Here is a 21204-nt window from a genome sequence, read left to right as displayed (position 1 = left end):
GCAACAGCTACACCTAGGGGCCAGGGATAAGTAGTGAAGTTTTCCAGCTATAAAGTTATAATAAAAGGTAAATTTGGAAGTAGCTATTTTTCAACTTACTTAAGGTTCTAGAGTAAGGGTTATCTTTCACTACAAATTATGTTTCAAGGAAACACTTGAGAATCTTTGGGGAACAAAGGCCTTAGTTCAGAAGCTTGAAGCAAGCATCCTGTATAATTCAGTTTTAAAAAGTGGCTAAAATAAAACTCAAACCAAAGAGAGAACATACAAATACTTTATTGCTCACCTTTCACACAAAGCACACCTCCAGCCATTTTCTTTCACAGCTTGACAATATTTACGTGTACAAAAACCCAGCAAGAAGCGTCATGTAGATTTCAGTAAAGGTGAGTGTCAAACATCAACGCAGCCAGGCTTTTGTTTTCTGCAGCAATAATAAAGGGCCTCCTGCTCTAAGCAAAAATCTGTCCTCTTACTTGGTAGTGCATTTTTTCCATTACAAAAGAAGTCTCCTGCCCAAAGCAAACTAACTTGTATTTGCTGAGCCAGTGGTATTAACTCGTGCATAAAACAAATTTCAGTTTGCTGTTTCTTCTAGCAGATTTCAAGTAAAAATAAGGTTGAAGGAGGAACTTGTTTTGAATGGATGCAGGTCAGTTTGAATTGCTATACTTAACTAAATGCCTACGTGTACTATAGGTTCACAACTTAGTTTGCTTTTATAATCTTTACGGATTTTGGCCGTGTTCAAGATTTTCAGAGTTGAGCATATGGTACAGTATTCCATCGAAAGGATAAGGCTACTGAATGTGCTATCTGCAGAAGAGCTCATTTAATAGGAACTGACCTCGAAGTTCTATCATGAAGCAAATGTTGCATAACTTCTCAGAATAAAAAGCCAATCAGGGCAGAACTGTGCTTGGAAAATAGGCATTAGAATACTTTAAGGAAAATACATATAAATGGATTGTTAATATGAGGAAGGTTTCCTAGTTGTAAATCTAAAAAAATCTAGGAGAATCCTCATTTTTCAAAACTGCATATTGAAAACATGAAAACTACTTACTCAAGTAATTTTGTTCAGAAAAATATGCATGTTCTGACTGTGGAATTAGTCTACTGGTCAATTACAGGCAATTTTAATTACCTTTTAAGAAATTCTTCATACAAAGGAGAGATACTGTATGTGTTTCTCAAATAAACAGCATTATGTAAGTCCATTAAAAATAAAACAAAACCCAAAACGAACAGTATTGTATGAAGACCTACAAATGCTTATGCCAAGCAGGAATCTGCCTGTCACCTGTGGTCTCACATTAACTCAAAATCAATGCTGGATTCAGGATTCTGAAACTAAGTTTCTATTACTTGAGCTCTAGCAAAATGTAAGGTTCTGTAGCCTCAACTAGTATAATGTCTGCCCTGTCCAAATCCAGAATGATTATACTGATAACCTCCATGCTGGAAGTGCTGTTCAAACTGTCCCCCCTGGTGATAATTCTGGCTCCCTCTTCCTCCCCAACCTCCTCCCTGGCCTGCGCGTCCACCACCTCGGCCTCCGCGACCACCTCTCCCTCCGCGACCACTGCCTCGATCACCATGATGCCCTCCATCTTGGTATCTACTGTCCTGCTGATATCCACCACCCTGGTATCCACTTCCTGTATATGTAGATGTTTGGAAGCCACCATAACCACCACCCTGGTAGCCACCACTGTGGCCTCCGTGATAGCCACCCGGCTGGAAACCGGAATCTCGGTAACTACCATCTTGGTAGCCACCGCCCCCTCCACTCCCTCCGTCTGTCCAGCCTCCTTGATGCTTATTTCCTCTTCCTCCCCCTCGGCCACCGTGGTCATAGCCACCACGTCCGCCCCTCCCCCCTCCTTGTTCGTGACCTCCTCGCCCTCCATATGAGGCATGTTCATAACCACCTCTCCCTGCTCCGCGGCCTCCTGCTGGCTGCTGGGTGCCATCCTGCCTTTTCTGCCATGGTGGCATCTCCGGGGGTGGAGGTTCAATTTCATTGGGCCTACCTCCTCTGTCAGGAACCCTGCCCATCAACACCTATGGAATAAGAAAGACATTTAAAATTTTGAATTACTTTATTTTATAAACAGAAATAAATGTATTTGAAAGAAAATTAAAGGTACTCTAATCACCTTATTGATGGCACAGGCAGTCTTTTCTCTTATAGAGCCACTGCTTGTCCTTAAAATCTTTGACAAGTCTTGTCTTGCGGCCAAAAGGTGGGCAACAGAAATAGTACTTTTAGGAGATAAGACTGAGCGTTTTGGCTGGTAAACCTTCGCTAATTTTTCTGTCTGACTCTGTGAAAGAAAGTGTTCAAAGACAAATGTCAATTTTCAAGATGACATAGAAACATTGATATTAAATAAGATTTCCAAAATGTCTGATGATAATACTTATTAGGCTCCAGATGACAGAAGTTACATACTCACCATTGCTCCTATCTAGTGAAGAGCTAACTTAAGAGTACAGCTGAGATAAAGCCCTTTTACCCCCATATCCCCAAGGAATGATAGGGGGAGGGGGATATGGGGGTAGAAGGGCTTCCCTTTTAAAAGGACTGTGGGACAAAAAGGTTCCCCATGCCATTGGTCTCAGATCAAACACCTTCATTTTATCTATTTAAATATAAGAATGGAAACCCATTTCAACAATTTTGCTTTTTTAATTTTCTCATCTGCTTACTACAAGATAAAAAAAGTTACCTGTGACTAATTTGAACTAATTATGTTAACATGATACATATTTCTTGCAAAAGTGATCCCCATGTAATACTTTCCTCTATTATAAATAATAATTAAGAAAAAGAGTCTACTTTAACCATTTAGTAGAAGTACATTTAATGCATGTGTAACATAAGACCACAAAGGATGAATGAACAAAGGATATAAAGAGCAAGTTAGGGCTTTCCTGGTGGCACAGTGGTTAAGAATCCGCCTGCTAATGCAAGGTACACGGGCTCGAGCCCTGGTCTGGGAAGATCCCACATGCCACGGAGCAACTAAGCCCGTGCGCCACAACTCCTGAGCCTGCGCTCTAGAGCCCGCGAGCCACAACTCCTGAGCCCGCGTGCCTACAGCCCACGCTCTGCAACAAGAGAAGCCACTGCAATGAGAAGCCCATGCACTGCAACGAAGAGTAGCCCCCGCTCGCCGCAACTAGAGAAAAGCCCGCGCGCAGCAACAAAGACCCAACACAGCCAAAAACAAACAAATAAATAAATTTATTAAAAAACAAACAAACAAAACCCCAGAACTGTAGTGTTAATGCCTTGGGTCAATGCACACCCATCAATCATTACATGCTTTTCTAGCTGAGAGTTGCAGGTTTTTGTTTTTGAAGTATATGTATTATGCTGAGAGTAAAATGATTGTTTTTATCAAAGACAACTTAAGAAAGGACTGGTATTTCCTCAACAGTCCCAGAAGAGAACAGTTTATTCCTCATGTTACTACTGACTCACTGTGAGATCTTAGGCAAAACCTTCCATGTACCTGGCTCTCCATTTTTTTAGTTGCAAAATAAGGGGAGTTAAGACTGATCTCTAAAAACCCTTTCCAAGACTAAGATACTGTTAACTCAATAAATATCTACCCCATCAATTTAGCAGCTAAATAGGACTATGCTATGGTTTAAAGATTTTAGGTGAAACTAATGTATTAGGAAGATAACTGGAGAACTTAACTAAAGAAAAACATTTTCTCAATTAAAATTCAGAGAAAAATCTACTTTTAAAAATGAATGCACTATTAAGGGAACATCGAATACTAACATATTTGGACCAACCTCCACATAAATTCAAGAATTAGTTCCATTTCAGGGTTCTAAGAAGGTCAAATTAATCAATTGTGCCAATTAATTACCACTTACTGATAAAATAGTAGATATTTAATAAATACCTGTTGAATGACCAAGACCTTTACCTGGATTATCTTATTGAAGCTGAAATAAAACAGTCTTACCAGATTCTCCAGTTCTCCATAAATGGATCATAATATTTGGTCCTCCAAAACCAGTATTTCTAATTTAATTAATTTATTTAATTAGCAAGTTAAATCGCTAGCTTAAAGTACAGTAAACAAATAATTGTAAAATTTATTATTTTTAGTAATTTTCAGATACTCTCTCCTTTTCTCTCATAAATGGGAACTCCCAGTAGGGTTTATAACATATAGCTTTGTTGGAAAATACTAAAAAATTGAAAAATAAATGTTTTTATTATTGCTGAATGGCTGAAAGAATTGCTACTCAGTAACTCACTAAAGTAAAACTCCTATGTGTGTCTCCTATGTATTTCTCTTATAGTCTCCACTGTATCTAAACTGGGCTACGAATGTTTAAGGATCATGTCTATAAATACTCTGCTCTTTTAAGTGATATAATGTGTACCTTAGCTCTGTCAGACCAGCCAAAAGACTGGACAGTGACATCCAAACGTTTTATTAGCAGCTTTCTCCGAACTTCATATTCATTGGCTACGGCTTGGTTAATTGCTTCTATCTTTTCCTGAAACAAAATTAAAAAGACCAGTTAGAATTTAAATCTGCTTGATCCCCTATTCCAAAAGGGCAGAAACTGTATCTGTTTTATTAACAACTGAATCCCCAGCACTCAGCACAAAATGAATTAGGTTATTTAATGAATAGAATAAGAAGTTATAATAAACTAATGAAATGATAGGCATAACAATGCTGTCTCAAAACATAATAAAGAATATGTAAAGTACAAAATTCTCATTTAGTTTTCCTATAATTCACTGTGTGAAGCTCAGCCCAGTGAAATTTTTGGCTTGAAGGCAACCCATTTGGCAATTAGAAACATGCATCATACTGAACTTCAATTTAATCAGCTGTGTGAAATATTTACAAATTATGAAAGAAGTGCTTCTCATCTTACATAAATAAAATTATTTTGGATAAATCTTAAGATTAACAAAAATGATTCTAAGGATGTCCACCTAGGAAAATACATATTAGAAAATACAACTTCAAAAACACAAACATAAATATCCTGAGATAGGCAGATGGCTCCTTACAAAGTTTACTCAGGATGATTACTACTCACCCAGTGGGCCGGTCCCATTGGCTTCTTCAATAAAGGCTTTCCCACATGATTAGGTGGAACTTTTGCTAATGTTTCCTTTAACTGACACAAAAACATAAATGAATGAATAAACAAATCTAAAAGTAAAACACATCCTCCTCATCTTCCCAATTCCCATCATATCTTGCCATCAAAAGAAGATTCCTGACAGAGGCAAAGGTGGAGGATGTTTTGAAATGTACAAGACCCACACGATAAAGACACTCACTTGACCCACTCCTCACGTGTCTATGGAAGCATGAGTCCTTCACTGTACCTAGAACAGTGCCTGACAACAGTGGGCATTCAATGTGTATTTGCTGAATGAATGAATGAACACACAGAAAAATAAGGACTATGGATACACTGCTGCTCCCCTGTAGTTCAGTCAAATTTGTGCATCATGGCGTCCATCTACCCCACAATGCAAATGTACCAATTCTTAGAGTCCAGCAGATATGCATACAGAGAATAACTATGCTATAACAAATATCATTCTCTTCTGTTCATTAATTTTTAATTAAAATTGCTTGTTCCTAATCAATTATATAAAAACTCTTAACTGTTGATAACATGTGGTATAAAACAATTCTGACTTATTTTCACATACTAGATTATATTAGCAGTCAACATATCTAGTTTGCCAGTTGAAACACGTAAGACTCGAAGTGACTGGATTAAAATTCCAAAACATTTACATCCTTTTCTGTCCAGTCAATAGGGAGAATGGTGGTAACATTTAATGATAAGGACCTTAAAATTAATTGCATCAAAGTTCAATGATAAAATAACTTTTAAACAGATGCAAGTCCTAGTTCTTTTTACATTATTTCTAGCTTATTTCAGTTTATAAATCAAAGTGCAAAGTTTCCTTTTTGAAAAAGAAACATGCTAACATGTTAATACCAATTTCTCTTGAAGGTATCTAGGACTTAAAACCCAAAACTTATTTAGTAACAATCACTTAATAATATGCACATTAGGTTCCCATTAAGAGAAATTAACTTGTTTCATTTCAAACAACTGTAGGACTATGCCTTTAATACACTACAATCTGGTACTAAAGGTCTTACTTTTTTTTCAATCCCGCTGAAGAATTGGAACATAGTTATATTGGCTGGAGGTTTGGACATTCCTAGAGCAATACATATGCCTTTCAACTCTTGAAAGACCTCACTACCGCCTCCTTCTTGAGCTTTTTTTGGAAGAGTATTCACACAGAGCATTCTGGCAGCTTCTAGTTCTGAGATGAGGTATGCTGAAGTAAACAAAATAAGATTTCAAAATGAGATACAGCTACAATTAATAGTCATAAGTCTGGAGTCACAACTCTATAGACCTAATGATATGTAACTTGTAAAGCTGCAAGAATGGATAAAAACAAGAAAGGAAAACCATTTTTACCTGCAAATGACGTAACATATAAACTGGTTCTGTAATTCAGTATTTAACCAATATATGTTTAAAGCCTGATTTAAAAGCAAGCAATTCTTCTTTGAAATCAAAGGATCAAGGTAGATCACATCTGAAAATGTGGATTCTTGCATTTCACTATTAAGGAACCTCCAGAACAGGGGCTGGCATCTGTTAACAAATTTGCAAAAGGTGGCAGGCGGCCAATTTTTAGCAACAGTTAAAAAGTTATTATCATTATTATTATTTTTTTTAACTTCTCACAACTGATACACACCAGTGATGCAACTATCCTGCCCTCTTACCTTCCAAAACTCAGGTAGTCTGTTTAAGACCAGAGTGAAAGAACATTTTTAAGTAGTCAAAGCTTCACTTACAAGAGAAGGGGGAAAGGACTAAATTTCCAAACATTCCCTTTTCATGGTCTCCAGTAGCCTAAGGTCACCCTCCAGCTGTTCACAGAAAACCCTCTTCCATCTATATTCTTCTCAATATTCCCTTTCCTCCTATGTTCCTCATTCTCACCCCCTCCCCTGGGGAAATAAAAAAAACCCCAAACTTTCTAATCATTTCTGGACAGAGTCCTTTCGTATCAATATCATCCCCTTGTGTGTTGATTTCAGGCAGGTATTATGAGGGCAGCAATCTACTTCAAGTAATTCAGTTGAAGGTATAAATATTCAATCTTATTACTTTAACCTTCCCAAGGACATTTAACTTGTTACAAAAGATGTTTAATAATCATTTGGATCTCAGGATTTCAGGTTATGTGACAAAGTGAGAATCTTCTGACAATGTTAGGAAGATAGTTTTGGAAAAAGACATTTTCTGGGCTCTTAAGCCCTATTATAAGTATAAAAGAATGATCAGCTTGAATATCTCATTTCCTACACCCAAGGTGTAATGTGAGAAGTACACGGATCATAATTTTGGCAGATCATTTCTGAAAAGCTGCCAAATCCTATTCTAGAATAAACACAGCTAAGTTTCTGGAAAGGTATTCTAAATGGGTTTGATAAAATCTTAACATGTTCCATATAGCAAACTGTATGAGCTAAAAGATCGAAACAGTAAAACCCCAAGGTCATGAAAATAATCAACTGTTTTTGCAAATAAGGTTTTATTGGAACACTGCCACACTCTGATTCACTTACGTATCATCTACGGCCGCTTACATGCTACAACAGCAGGGTTAAGTAGCTGTGACAGAGACCTTATGGCCCACGAAGCTGAAAATATTTACTATCTGGCCATTTAAGAAAAAGTTTGCCAACCCTTGTTCTAGAAAAGCATATATTATATGATTTAATAAATTGGTCTCTAAATTTGGGACAACATAGCTCAGGCATTCACAAAATTAGTTTACCAACACAATTACCATTGAAAAACATTAACTGTAACTGATGTGTTCAAAGTACCAGGAAAGGCACTGTAGGTATTATGCATAACAAACAAAAAAGATCTCTACAGACAATCTAGTTAGGAATAAAGAATATATGCATCAAAGATATCTGACTAATTATACCTAAGGGAAATATCCTAACAACCACAAAGGCCAATGAACAGCCACAACAGTTCTTAACCTGATACATGAGAGTTTTTCAGCCACTACAGACTATTAGAGAATAGACTATTCTATTTTACTAACAATTCTAATGAGGTTGGTTTATTTTCCGCCTCAGAATGCAATGTATTAAAAGATTCAAATCAGTAAGGTAAGGGTGCTGGAAGAAGCAAGTAAAATTATAGCATCGAGATGTGACAACTGATGCTTGGAAAGATGAGAAATATTTATACAGCGCGAAAAGAGAATGAGTATATGTACATAAATGCATACTAGCATGAGAGAGAATACAAACTAGGGAATATTTTCAAAAGGGGAAAGAGCAGAAGCAAAGAAAGAGGAGGAAGGGAGCAGTGTGTATGTATGTACAAAGAATTCGAAGAGCAGAGTAACCTTTTGTTGATTTAGTCATGTAGTTGAGGAGCAAATAGTTGTATATTCTTGAAAAGCTTTTGAGGGGTGATAGCACATTAAAATATAATTATGACCCTGAGTCCAAAATAATAATGTTCAGGACACTCGCTTAAGAAACAGGAAAGAGTTAAAGGCATTTTTATAAATATTTATATTCCAAGTGGTTTTTATAAGTATCAGTACCAAAAAGACCAAACTGAGTTCTTTGGAAGAATTACCTATTCAGGGTCATTACTGAGCTTTCCACACAGCTGTTGTCTTCCTATGTAAGATAACATATTCTAAGTGCCAAATATCAGGTATTGGAAAGGAAAAGCAGTGTTACAAAGGAAGATTCAGTGAGTATACTGTGGCTGAGCCAGTTATTGAAATTATACAATTTGAAGGACAATGAATGCATGCATAAGAACTATATGCAGCAATATCAATATCTAAAGCAATATCTAACGTTACGTGTCTATTCCCTGCCCCCATACCCACCCAGTAACAATCGTTTGACAAAGGGGAAATTAAGAAAGTGATTTTGGAATACCTTAGTTCCTAAGTATAATGGCTGTGAATACACTTTTTTTTTTTTTGACTGAACCTTCAAAATTGGAGTTGCATCATTTTTCAGAAGCCAAAGTTCAGTTGTATCAGTTAACCAAAGTTTACTCTAAGTGTGTCTCAGAATGCTACAAAAATTCTGAGTCTAACATTACTGGTGGTGTTTATTGGAGAGTTTATATAAGGCAATAAAATTTGTGAGTCTACTTATTGTTTCTCAGGGTGAAGAGAGAAATAGTGGTTAGTATATTTAAAAAACATGGAAGGAGAGAATTTTTCATAAAAATTTACTTCCCAGAATGATCAGTAAGTACAGGAACAATCCAAATAGTATTCCAGAAATGTTTACATTGTAATTTGACATCTTTACAAACAAAACCAAAATCCCCAATTACGCAGCCACAAAGAAATATCAACAAAATACTTTAATTACATTTACCATTTACTGCACCTAGAATGGTTACTGTCCTCAATAAATTAATTTAAAAAACCTTCATTATTCCCACAATATCTTCCTAGTTTATTTTAAAATGTGTTTCTAGTATAGAACACTGAGGTGTGGTGATCACACACTTGCATAACCCTCCAGCACTACCTTTGGTCATGTTAGGTGAAGCACAGCAGGCTGAGCACCACACCAAATTTAAACCATAAACGAGTAGCAATTACAAAACGACACTGCTACCAGCGCATGGACCAATCATTAGCTTCTTAGTTAGAAATTTAACAAAGTTTTCTTTACACCAATTTATTAGCCATGGAAAACATAAATAAAAAGTAATGACTACATTCTAGTAGCCATGAACTTACTGAGCAAAAGGAGGCAGTTCTTCTGAATGAGGAGGCGCTTGGTCACATCCCCAGATGTCAGTGAAAGATATGGACAGTTCATCTCCCCTAGTAGCCCACTCACCTCAAGCTGGAATTCTTCAGCTTCACTTGGGCCTTTTAAGAATTAAAATAATCTTATTTAATAAAAATTATTGTTTTCCCCATTGGCATAGTAATTATATATAAATTGAAAATTTTAATAGCATTTTCCTAATACAAGTTCCTGTCTCTTCTAACTCATCCGTTCTCACACCACTGCCAATTTGCTTTCTTAAACAGTTTTCATTAGGTTATTGCCTTGTTTGAGAACCTTTAATGGCTTCCTAATTTCTACCTCATCCAATCTAATTTTTTCTGTTTGCCTTTAAAGATTCCTCATAGCCTCTCTGCTTGCCCTTCCCAGTATAGTGTTAGGAGTAGTTCCTACTACATGTGTATAGTAGTTACCTACAACCTCCACAAACATTCCCTCTATTTGTACCAGGCCGGTCTCCTCACTGTCCCAGGAATGGTTAGTCTCATTTCTACTTGTGTGTCTTCACTTAAGTGACTCCTGGTGATTGATATGCCCTCTACTCTCTCCTCCTCTATCAAACCTCACCTATCCATCAAAGCCCAGTGGTCTTGCTCCTTGATGAAACCTTCCCCAGGGCCTGCTACGCTCACTGATTTCCTTCCCCTGTGAACCACAAAGTGAAGTATTTAACTACTGTTGTAATCTCCAGTTGTTTCAGTTGTGCCTAAAATTCCCAGTTAGACTATATTTGAAGATGGTGAACATGATTCGTGTTTCTGTTTTCTCATAACGTGTCAAGTATAGCGTTTACTGGGTGAACCAAGGAAAAGCAATGCTTGTTCTTCTTTACTATTTTGATAGTTCTCTAACCAGTATTACAAAGGGGTAAAATTTAACTAACAAACTTTGAGAGTCACTTGATTTGAGTCCATTTTCTCACCTATAAAATGGGAAGAATGTATTATCAATGTTTTGCAAACTGTGTTCTGTGAACTTCAGTTCCAAAGAACTCCGTTAGAGGCAGCCGGGGAGGAGACAGCTGTGCTCAAAGTAGTCCCTCTCAACATCAACTACAACAGCCATACTTTCTACCTGTTTTATATTGACTTCTATAAGATGTTTTCATTTGAACAACAGGGCTCCTGGCTATAAACAGTTAACACCGTATAGGTGTTTTCAAGGGCACCTACAGTCTCTGAAATGTTAGGTCAAGAGGCAGGTGAAGAACACTGGCTCCCAAACTTGACTGCTGGGGACTGAAGCACTTACTGGTTGTGTGACCTCAGGAAATGTACTTAACCTTTGTGCTTCCTTGTTTTAATGTATAAAAGAGTAATAAAAGCTGCCTGGTAGGGCTGCCCTGAGGTTTAAATGAGTTAACACTAGTAAAGTGCTTAGAATATGGCTAGTGCTCAGTAAGTGTAAGCTGCTGCTACTACTGTTACACTATACTCTCCTTAATAATTAGAATTGGATGCCACTGATGTATACACATTAAATATACTAAATATGCAAGAGTGAGCTCTTCAAAATGGGATTCTGTGGGGGAAAAAAATAGGATTATGTGTATAGTTCTCCATAAGGGTGGATTAGCAGGTAGGCATTTTTCTTTATCTCCTGTTATGGGTTTACCTATGATAGGAGGGAACCAGGTTGTGGAGTATCAGATTCCAAGCTTTTGCCTCTTTTGCAGCATCAAAACTAGTGCTAAAGCAGTTAACAAAATTGGCAAATGTAAAACAGCTCTCAGCACCATAAATCTGATGGTGCTGGATCTAGTTTTGATGCATCTAGTGATACATTCCTATGACACAGAAAGCTTCTTAATAAAGTATTCTTTCTCCCTATGTATAACAGAATTAGAATGCATTTACTTTACATGCTATATGTACTGGAATTTGGTAGTCCTCAGAGAAAAAAGCCCCAATTTCTAGTTCTAGCCACCAATTTAAGATCTCACAACTTTTTACAAAGAATGAAAAGTTCATATATACTTGTCTCCATTTTTCTGTGTCTCAGTAATAGGGTCTTTTCAACTTCCACAAATTTTTAACAGTTGTATGACTACATTCCAGTTTTTCAACTTCAGAATCACCTTATCTCTAAAAACAATGGAGGAGAAAAAAGCATTTGGTTTCTTCACAAAATTTTTTTTAAATTTACAAAGAACTTGAAATTTCAGCTGTAATACTAATAATGTTCACTTGACAATACAAACTTTATTTTTACATTTTGCACCTAAAACTGAATGTTTACTTACTGTTAGTTGCTTGCACATTTTCGTCTAGTTTACAGAGCACTCTTAATTCAGACACCAACCAAGCACAGAGTTTGGTAAACTCGGGGGAACTGGCTCCAGCAGAGACTGCCTGAGACAGAGCGCCATCTTCTAACAATGGACCCTTGTAACTGGTGAGTAAGAAATTATACTTCAGAAGAATATAAAATCACATCTAATACATTACATCTTCTAACAATGGATCCTTGTAACTGGTAAGAAATTATACTTCAGAAAAATATAAAATCACATCTAATACATTACATCTTCTAACAATGGATCCTTGTAACTGGTAAGAAATTATACTTCAGAAGAATATAAAATCACATCTAATATATTACAATGTATTTACATTTTTATTTGTATAATTAAGCAATGGTTTAACAAAGATAAATTACAATGACCAGTCTCTAAACTTGCAAATATAAATTAACTAAACCATTAGAAAAAACAAGCTAATCCCCTCAAAATATGTGAATATTGAATAGAATCACATGTACTAAATTATGTCAACCTCTGTACATTTACTGAGAGCTCTTATTGTACAAAGGTTTACTTTCTTACTTTAATTGAATTAGTATTAAAACTAGATTATAAGTGATAACTAGTTATACTATAGTTTACTATTTCAGAATTAAAACTTAGGTTATATTTTCTAGAAATTTTTCCACAAATTAATTAGATTTGGTTTTTAATGATTTTCTTTAAAAGCAAAAGCTTTCCAATTATTCATTTATTTCCTCCTTCTATATTTAATGATAGTTAAGATTAGTTAAGACTTTACTAGTACCAGAGAAATGTGAAGATTAATTTAATAATTGCTGGGAGTTGATGTTTGGGTGAACTGGTGCAACTGAATCCCAATTCTTTGTAAGTGATTCAAATGCAATTTTTAAAAATTATTAAATGTTCAAACATTCATAAAAGACAATAGTAACAATGAACCTCAATTTAGAAAGTAGCTAGAATTAAAGATTTTATCATTCTCAAGGTAATTTTAAAATACATATTCTTCAGAAGGTTATTTTATCTTCTTTTAAATGTAAAATTGATAAAAGCACTTATTAAATATGATACATTATATGCTCAAGATAATTCGATATTTAGAGATGTAGAGATGTTAGAGAAATGATAACAGTCAATCCTTCTAAAATATAATTATGTTTATATATTTAATGGGACAGAAGAAATCTCACACAAAAAATGAGATTATATATAGCCTGGCATCTAGATTCAAAACCACATATTATTAGACAGTGTAATAAAAAAACTAGGCCTAGAAATTTCTCCTTGTGTTACACATTTAAACTCTATTAATATATTCTACAAGTAATTACTGAATTCCTACTGTGTACCAGGTTAAAAATAAATGGTCATTTATTTCTAATATTTCACAGTAAATCCTTGAGAAGTACACGTCATTCAATTAAGGCTAAATTTTAATGACTGAAAGCCACCAAACTAGGCAGTTATGGGTTAAAATGTATAGTCAAGTTTTCAGACTATCCATGGTTTACATTACAACCTATCTCCATGATTTATTTAACTAGAGTTATTATAGTAACAATGACTTTTATAGGACCCCAAAGAAGAAAAACATAGTTAACAGGATAAAAGAACAATAATGGGAAGAAATGGCATCCATCACCAACTGTTAAGGGACCTCTATCCGTGCAGAATGACTACATTTAAATGCAGTTTACCTCCATCCTCTCTCTCTACTCCTCCTTCAAGATTAATCTTAAGTGTCACTTCTTCTAGGAAGCTTAGGACTTGTTTCCTTTCCCAGTTTTCCTTCCCCATTTCCTCTCCTTTTCCTGGCCCTCCTCAGTTCTCCTCAAAGCGTATTTTCACAGTGTGAACTTCTCTTCTACCTCACTCTGTACCCTTAAGCGCTCAGATCAACACTGTCAACAGAACAAGTGTTCATCAAAAATGTTTACTGAATGGTTTCATGTGTGAAATTTAGCAGTTTAGTCTGAGAGGTCCACCAAAAAGACGCCTTTTTGCTGAATGTGACTTTTACTTAGGCTCTCATCAAAGAAATAAGCCGCCTAAAGTCCAGAATAGTCATGACAATTCAGACCAAGTTCCAAAGAAAAGAACAATAATAATTCATGTTGACAAAAAAAGATGACAAGCACTACCATTTCCTTTCATAAAAATCTGTTCCAGGACAAGTTACTTAAACGGGCAGATTTGGGGAACCCAAGGTATCCTTTCCTGAAGAAGAAAGATTTCCCCCAAAGGTTTCCATGGCGTGGAAAAACCTCGGGGAAGGTTTTGATAAGGGACTTGTTACTTTGTAAATATGGTTACCTAAATCTGTTTTTCTTTTTTCTTTCTTTCTTTCTTTTTTTTTTTTTGATACCATACCTGTAGGCAAATATTTAATCATACAGTTTCTTTCTGGAACCACATTTAGCCCAAGAAATTCTAAGTTCTCAAGTTTTAACAGAGTACACTGATCTGGGTGACCCAGTGAGATAAGAATCCCTATTTCCAGCTTCTAGATACAGATAAATTATGGTTAACTGTCACGAGGAGAGGCAAAATGCACAACAAATATGCAGGGACTTGGTGGGTGAAGATGCCCCTAAGGGTAAGGGCTAACGGTGGTTCAGTGAAGGAGTGTCAGAGTCAAGGGAAACTGCCAGTGGTTCCCAGGAAGGTGGTGACAGGTTAAGTGCACAAGTGAGCTAGCGGGCGGAACGTATGCAGCGCACGGACTTGTGGCTGAGGGCAGCCTGGGCACACGCATACATGACTGGGCAAAGCAGATTTTTTTGAGGGTATGGGGGTGGGGTAGGAGTAGGGGCTCAAAACAGGAGCAGGAAGTTTGGAGAACAAGTAGGGAAACAGAAGATCAACTTTGGCAACCTCCAGAGTGAGGGAGGAGAGCAGGAGAATGAGGCGCAAGGAGAGGAGCTCGGGGAGCGTGGTGGCGAGAACCAAAACCCAGACAATGACACGCATGACTGACAAACGCTGCGGGTAACTCGGCTGCAGGAAGCACAGGGGAGGCCTCGGGTGTCGCAGCTGGAGGGCCCCGACCTGGCAGGGCAGGCAGTGGACGTGGCAATGGGGTCCCGGAGCTACAGGGAGGCGACAGTCAGGAGCCACGGGGTGCGGCGTGAAGAGGCAGGTGTCTCTGACTGGGGCTGAGGAGGAGTTCCCGGGGCGCCGGCAGCGTGGGGTTTGGGAGACCCGTGCCCAGGCAGTCTTACCCGAGATCTTCCAACGACTCCAAGATGTCAGTCTCCATGAGGTCACACTCCATGCTACTGTGGTATTCAAATTTCCGAGTCGTCAGGGTCCCCTCTTCGCCGGTAACGCGTAAACTCGCGCATGCGCTGCCTCCCCGGAACTTCCAAATCGACAGCTGGCGCCTCAGCCGCTGCACTGCGCATGTCTGGAGCGTGCGCAAGAAACTTGGTTCCGCCTGCTGTCCCGCCCCGGCCGGCTAAAGGGTGGCCCGGAGTCACCGTTTGCACATGCGTATTACAGAATAGTGAAGCTAGCGGCCCCAAGAAGGGCAGGAGGACTGGCTGCGTGGCAGCTGGGCGTGGGGACTAGGCGAGTCGGGGAGCGCTCTAACTTCTCCTAATTGGGTGTACGCATGTGCGAATCTTGGGGCGAGGCGGGCGGGGTAGGATCGTCGTGGGTGGGGAGGGTCGTAAGACTTGGGTGGGTGCTGGCTGTGAAACTGAGTCTCGGGATGTGAAACTGAGTCTCGGGAGCTCAGCCACCCGAGTGGGTGTCTGCAGCCTGCTGGCATGTTCTACCTTTAGCTGTGGGTTATGGAGAAAGGGGAAATTCGTGCGCGCCGGTCTAATTTTTTAGCACAGGGGTAGACGGGCCAAATGCGGAAAATGGCCGATAACATGCCATTGTATTTCCTTGTGGCTGTAGTAGCTGTATTTCAGGGTTAGGGAGGAGTCAACTTTCCCTTGACACGAATGTACTCATGAAGTTGTTTCATTCCTTCCCTTTACATTCTTTACTTTGCACCTTAAGCCCTTCCCAGACACTAAGCATCTTATTTTAAAGGGGGAACGGAGGTAAGAGGAGGTTTTCACTCCGTATCACTCTCAAATAGAATAGATTTAAATTCACGCAGTGTAAAGAGTAAATTTTTGTTGTACCATTGTTGATTTGGCACTACTTGGCAGGGTGTGACACTTGGTTCACGATGGGTTGTGGTTTCTTTGCAGTTACTGGCAGGGTATGTGCTTAGAAATTATTGAAAAAATGAGAAAAATTGTTTTCAAAGTGATGGCATATTTAGAAAATTATATTTAACTATAAATTGGTATACACTGCACTATGTAGGCATTTTTTTAAGAGTTTTCACATTGATACCAGTAGATCTAATTTTGTAGTTCTCATTTTCGTGTCTAATGGATAAATGCTCCCTATCCTTAATAGTACCTTTTAAAATTCCTTATTTTGCGCCATCTGGAGTGGGGGGAAGGAATTAACATTTATTATGTACCTAGTGTGTGCTTGACATAGTATTACTTCCTTGATCAACATTATTTTATGCAAGCACCATAAGGCTGTGTAAGTATTACTCCCATTTTGCAGATGAGGACACTAAGGGCTCAGTGGCTTAATAGTCTGCAAAAATGGTAAGGCCAATAAGGACCTGGTTCTTGAGACTGAGGTATCTCTAAATCCGTATTTCTTCTTCTTTTTTTTTTTTTGCGGTACGCGGGCCCCTCACTGTTGTGGCCTCTGCCGTTGAGGAGCACAGGCTCCGGACGCGCAGGCTCAGCGGCTACGGCTCACGGGCCCAGCCGCTCCGCGGCATGTGGGAACTTCCCGGACTGGGGCACGAACCCGTGTCCCCTGCATCGGCAGGCGGACTCTCAACCACTGCGCCACCAGGGAAGCCCACCGTATTTCTTCTTATCTGACTAGTCAATTAAGGATTTATAAGCAAGATATGAAAAGATAGGAATATCTAGCTAGTTGAATAAACAACTTATTCAACTTATGTATGCTTGTATATCTTGTGTATAATTACCTTACAATAAAAATGGAATAATTATTCTCATGGGTTGTTGAAGGTGCTAAACGAAAAGTAATTCTTAGTGCAAAATCAATTTGGGGGGGGGCAGTTTTCATTCTTGACTCACTTTTCATTGTAAGTTATAACACATAGTATTTGTGAGTGAACAAATGATGACTCCCCTAAATATATTATTCTTCTCTACCTAATGCAAATTGTTAGAGTAAATGGAGTGTAGCCAACACAGTTTTTTTTTATTATTTAAAATAATTCTATAAAGGACTACTGCAATGAAATCAATGCTTTTAAAAGTAAATATTGCCATCATTTCTATAGGATCTACTAGGAATCATTTGCATTTTGTTTTGAATTTTTTTTTTTTTGTATTGTAACCTGGATATCTAAAGACCTTATTCAAGCTGAATTATATGAAAAAACTCTGATCTGGGAGTTAGGAACCCTGGCTTTTGCCTCAGTTCAATATAAGAAAGAGTTTTCTAACACTTAGAGTTGTCTAAAGTCCATCAGATTATCTCTGAGAGATGAGTTTTCTGTTTAGAAGGTGTTCAACTAGAAATAATGAATAATCTTAGTTTACAGTCCAGCCTTTCCAAATAGTCTTGTAAAGAGTAAAGAGAAAACATTTTATACTTATGAAAAAAATGTAATGGAGAAAATTGAAATGAAAATTGACTTTAGTTTTCAGAGGAACATCTTTTTATGTCATAACCTTAAAGAGGATTATAGGCAAAGTTTTGAATAATGTAGTAGTTAAATTTTTATACAGCTGAGATTCTTAAGAAATTTACTTCTAAAATTCATAGAAGGGTAATTTTTATAATGGCAAGTAAGTCGGTACAAACTTGAATATAAGATTCGTCATTTGGGCTTCCCTGGTGGCGCAATGGTTAAGACTCCATGCTCCCAATGCAGGGGGCCCAGGTTTGATCCCTGGTCAGGGAACTAGATCCCACATGCATGCTGCAATTAAGAGTTTGCATGCCACAACTAAGGAGCCTGCAACTAAGACCCAGTGCAACCAAAATAAATAATAAAATAAATAAATAAATATTAAAAAATATATATAGCACTTTCCAGTTTTAATGAATTTGCCCTTAGAATGACTCTCCAACAAGAAGAAAGTAAGAAAGACCCTAGATTTGCTCATGTTGCTCATGAAATTAAAGTTTGTGTATGCTACTAAAGTCCTTTTCAGCTTGCATAGTGAAAACAGTACTTTTTCCTCCCTAAATATTAGCATGTAGAATTAATCTTGTAGGGTCTCAAATACTCTTATAGGCATGCCTTGGAGAGGTTGCAGGTTTGGTTCCAGACCATGGCAATAAAGTGGATATTACAATAAAGAGAGTCACATGAATCTTTTGGTTTCCCAGTGCATATAAAATGTATGTTTACACTATACTGTGGTCTATTAAGTGTGCAATAGCATTATACCTTAATTTAAAAATACTTTATTGCTAAAAAATTCTAACCATCATCTGAGCATTCAGCAAGTCATAATCTTTTTGTTGGTGGAGGGTCTTGCCTTGATGTTGATGGCTGCTGACTAATCAGAGTGGTGGTTGCTGAAGGTTGGGGACCTCTGGCAATTTCTTAAAATAAGACAACAAAAAAGTTTGCCACATCAATTAAATCTTCCTTTCACAGATGATTTCTCTGTAGCATGTAATGCTGTTTGATAGCATTTTACCCACGGCAGAACTTCTTTCAAACCTGGAGTCTATTGTTTCAAACCTTGTCATTGCTTTATCAACTAAGTTTATGTAATATTCTAAATCATTTGTTGTCATTTCAGCTATCTTCACAGTCTTTACCAGGAGTAGATTTCATCTCAAGAAAACACTTTACTCATCCGTAAGAAGCAACTCCTCATCTGTTAAAGTTTTATCATGAGATTGTAGCAATTCAGTCACATCTTTGGGCATCACTTCGAATTCTAGTCCTCTTGCTATTTCCACCACATCTGCAATTACTTCCTCCACTGAAGTCTCGAACCCCTCGAAAGTCATCCATGAGGGTTGGAATCAACTTCTTCCAAACTCCTATTCATGTTGATATTTTGACCTCTTGCCATGAACCACAGATGTTCTTCATGGCATCTAGAAGGGTGAATCCTTTTCAGGATGTTTTCACTGTACTTTGCTCAGATCCACCAGAGGACTTGCTACTTAAGGCAGCTACAGCCTTACAAAAATGTATTTATTCAATAATAAGACTTGAAAGTTGAAATTACTCCTTGATCTATGGGCTGCAGAATGGATGTTGTGTTTGCAGGTATGAAAACAACATTCATCTTATTGTACATTTCCATCAGAGTTCTTGGGTGACCAAGTTCATTATCAATGAGCAGTAATATTTGGAAAGAAATTTTTTTTTTTCTGAGCAGTAAGTCTCAACAGTGGGCTTAAAATACTTAGTAAACCATGTTGTAAAGAAATGTACTGACATCCAGTCTTTATAATTCCATTGATAGAGCACAGGCAAAGTAGATTTAGCAAAATATTTAAGGGCCCTAGGATTTTTAGAATGGTAAAAGAGCATTGGCTTCATTTTAAGTCACCAGCTACCTTAATCACTAACAAGAGAGTCAGCCTGTCCTTTGAAGCTTTAAAGCCAGGCATTGACTTCTCCCTAGCTATAAAAGTCTTCTGGCATCTTCTTCCAGTAGAAGGCTGTTTCCTCTACATTGAAAATCTGTTGTTTATGGTAGCTACCTTCATGAATTATCTTACCTAGATCTCTGGATAACTTGCTGCAGCTTCTACATCATCACTTGCTGCTTCACCTTGCACTTTAACATCATGGAGATGGCTTTTTTCCTTAAAACTCATGAAGCAACCTCTTCTCGCTTCAAACTTTTCTTATGTCCCTTCCTCACAGAATTGAAGAGAATTAGGGCCTTGCTCTGCATTAGGCTTTAATTTAAGGAAGTGTCCTGGCTGGTGTGATCTAACCAGATCACTAAAACTTTCTCTATATCAGCGATGAGGCTGTCTTACTTTCTTATCGTGTGTTCACTGAAGTAGCACTTTTAATTTCCTTCAAGAACTTTCCCTATGCATTCACAACTTGGCTAACTGTTTGACACACGCGGCCTAACTTATGGCCTCTCTCAGCTTTAGACATGCCTTCCTCACTAAATTTAATCATTTCTAGCTTTTGATTTAAAGTGAGAGGTATGTGACTCTTCCTTTCATTTGAACACTTAGAGGCCACTGAAGGATTATTAACTGGCCTAATTTAAATATAGTTGTGTCTCAGGGAATAGGGAGGCCTGAGGAGGGAGAGAGACAGGGAAGAGCTGGTCAGTGGGGCAGTCAGAACATACACAACATTTATTAAGTTAGCCATCTCATATGAGCACAGTTTGTGGTAACTCAAAACAATTACAATCAAAGATCACTGGATCACAGATCACCTTAACAAATATAATAATAATGAAAAATTTGAAATATTGCAGCAATTACCAAAATGTGACACAGAGACACAACGTAAGCAAATGCTGTTGGAAAAATGGTGCTGGTAGACTTGCTTGAGGCAGGGTTGCCACAAACCTTCAATTTATAAAAACGTGAAGCACAATAAAGTGAAGCACAATAGAATGAGGTATGCCTGTTCACTAATAAAGAATGCTTTTTTTCAAATCACGCCTCTGGCTGTGATCGTATACTTTCTAAGCCCTGGCAATTTTTGAAAAATATCACAAAGTTTGAGAATAATATATTGCCTATATTTAAATTGAGGAAGATATAGATATCTATATATATATAGATATAAATCATATAGATGTGGATATAGATATATACAGACATAAACAGGTCTTTCCAGAATAAAAGCTCCAAACTTGATTTTTGTTCTTTCCCAAAATGTCTTCAGCCTAGCTGCCATGTTCTGCCAACCCATGAATTAGGCACATAGTGAATTACACAGACACTGGTCTAATTTGGATGCAGTAAGAGTTTATTAAACTCTAGCCCAGAAGTGATAAACTAGCA

At 37.6% G+C, this 21204-nt stretch overlaps 1 protein-coding gene across 1 annotated transcript; it reads right to left on the bottom strand.

Moving 5' to 3' along the window:
* Positions 1-260: 260 nt before the first annotated feature.
* Positions 261-15556, bottom strand: FAM98A (family with sequence similarity 98 member A). Its single transcript, XM_081254842.1, has 8 exons — positions 15402-15556; positions 12157-12305; positions 9860-9994; positions 6186-6370; positions 5095-5175; positions 4420-4536; positions 2163-2330; positions 261-2067 (listed from the first exon to the last, which is right to left on the bottom strand). The coding sequence occupies exons 1-8, from the start codon at positions 15452-15454 to the stop codon at positions 1402-1404; spliced, it is 1554 nt and encodes a 517-aa protein (XP_081110968.1). The 5' UTR covers positions 15455-15556; the 3' UTR covers positions 261-1401.
* Positions 15557-21204: the final 5648 nt, after the last annotated feature.

Source organism: Mesoplodon bidens (genome assembly GCF_964165515.1).
Source record: "Mesoplodon bidens genome assembly, chromosome: 14".
Taxonomy (NCBI): Eukaryota; Metazoa; Chordata; class Mammalia; order Artiodactyla; family Ziphiidae; genus Mesoplodon; species Mesoplodon bidens.
The sequence above is the reverse complement of the archived record's forward strand: the minus strand, read 5'-3'. Positions and strand labels throughout refer to the sequence as shown.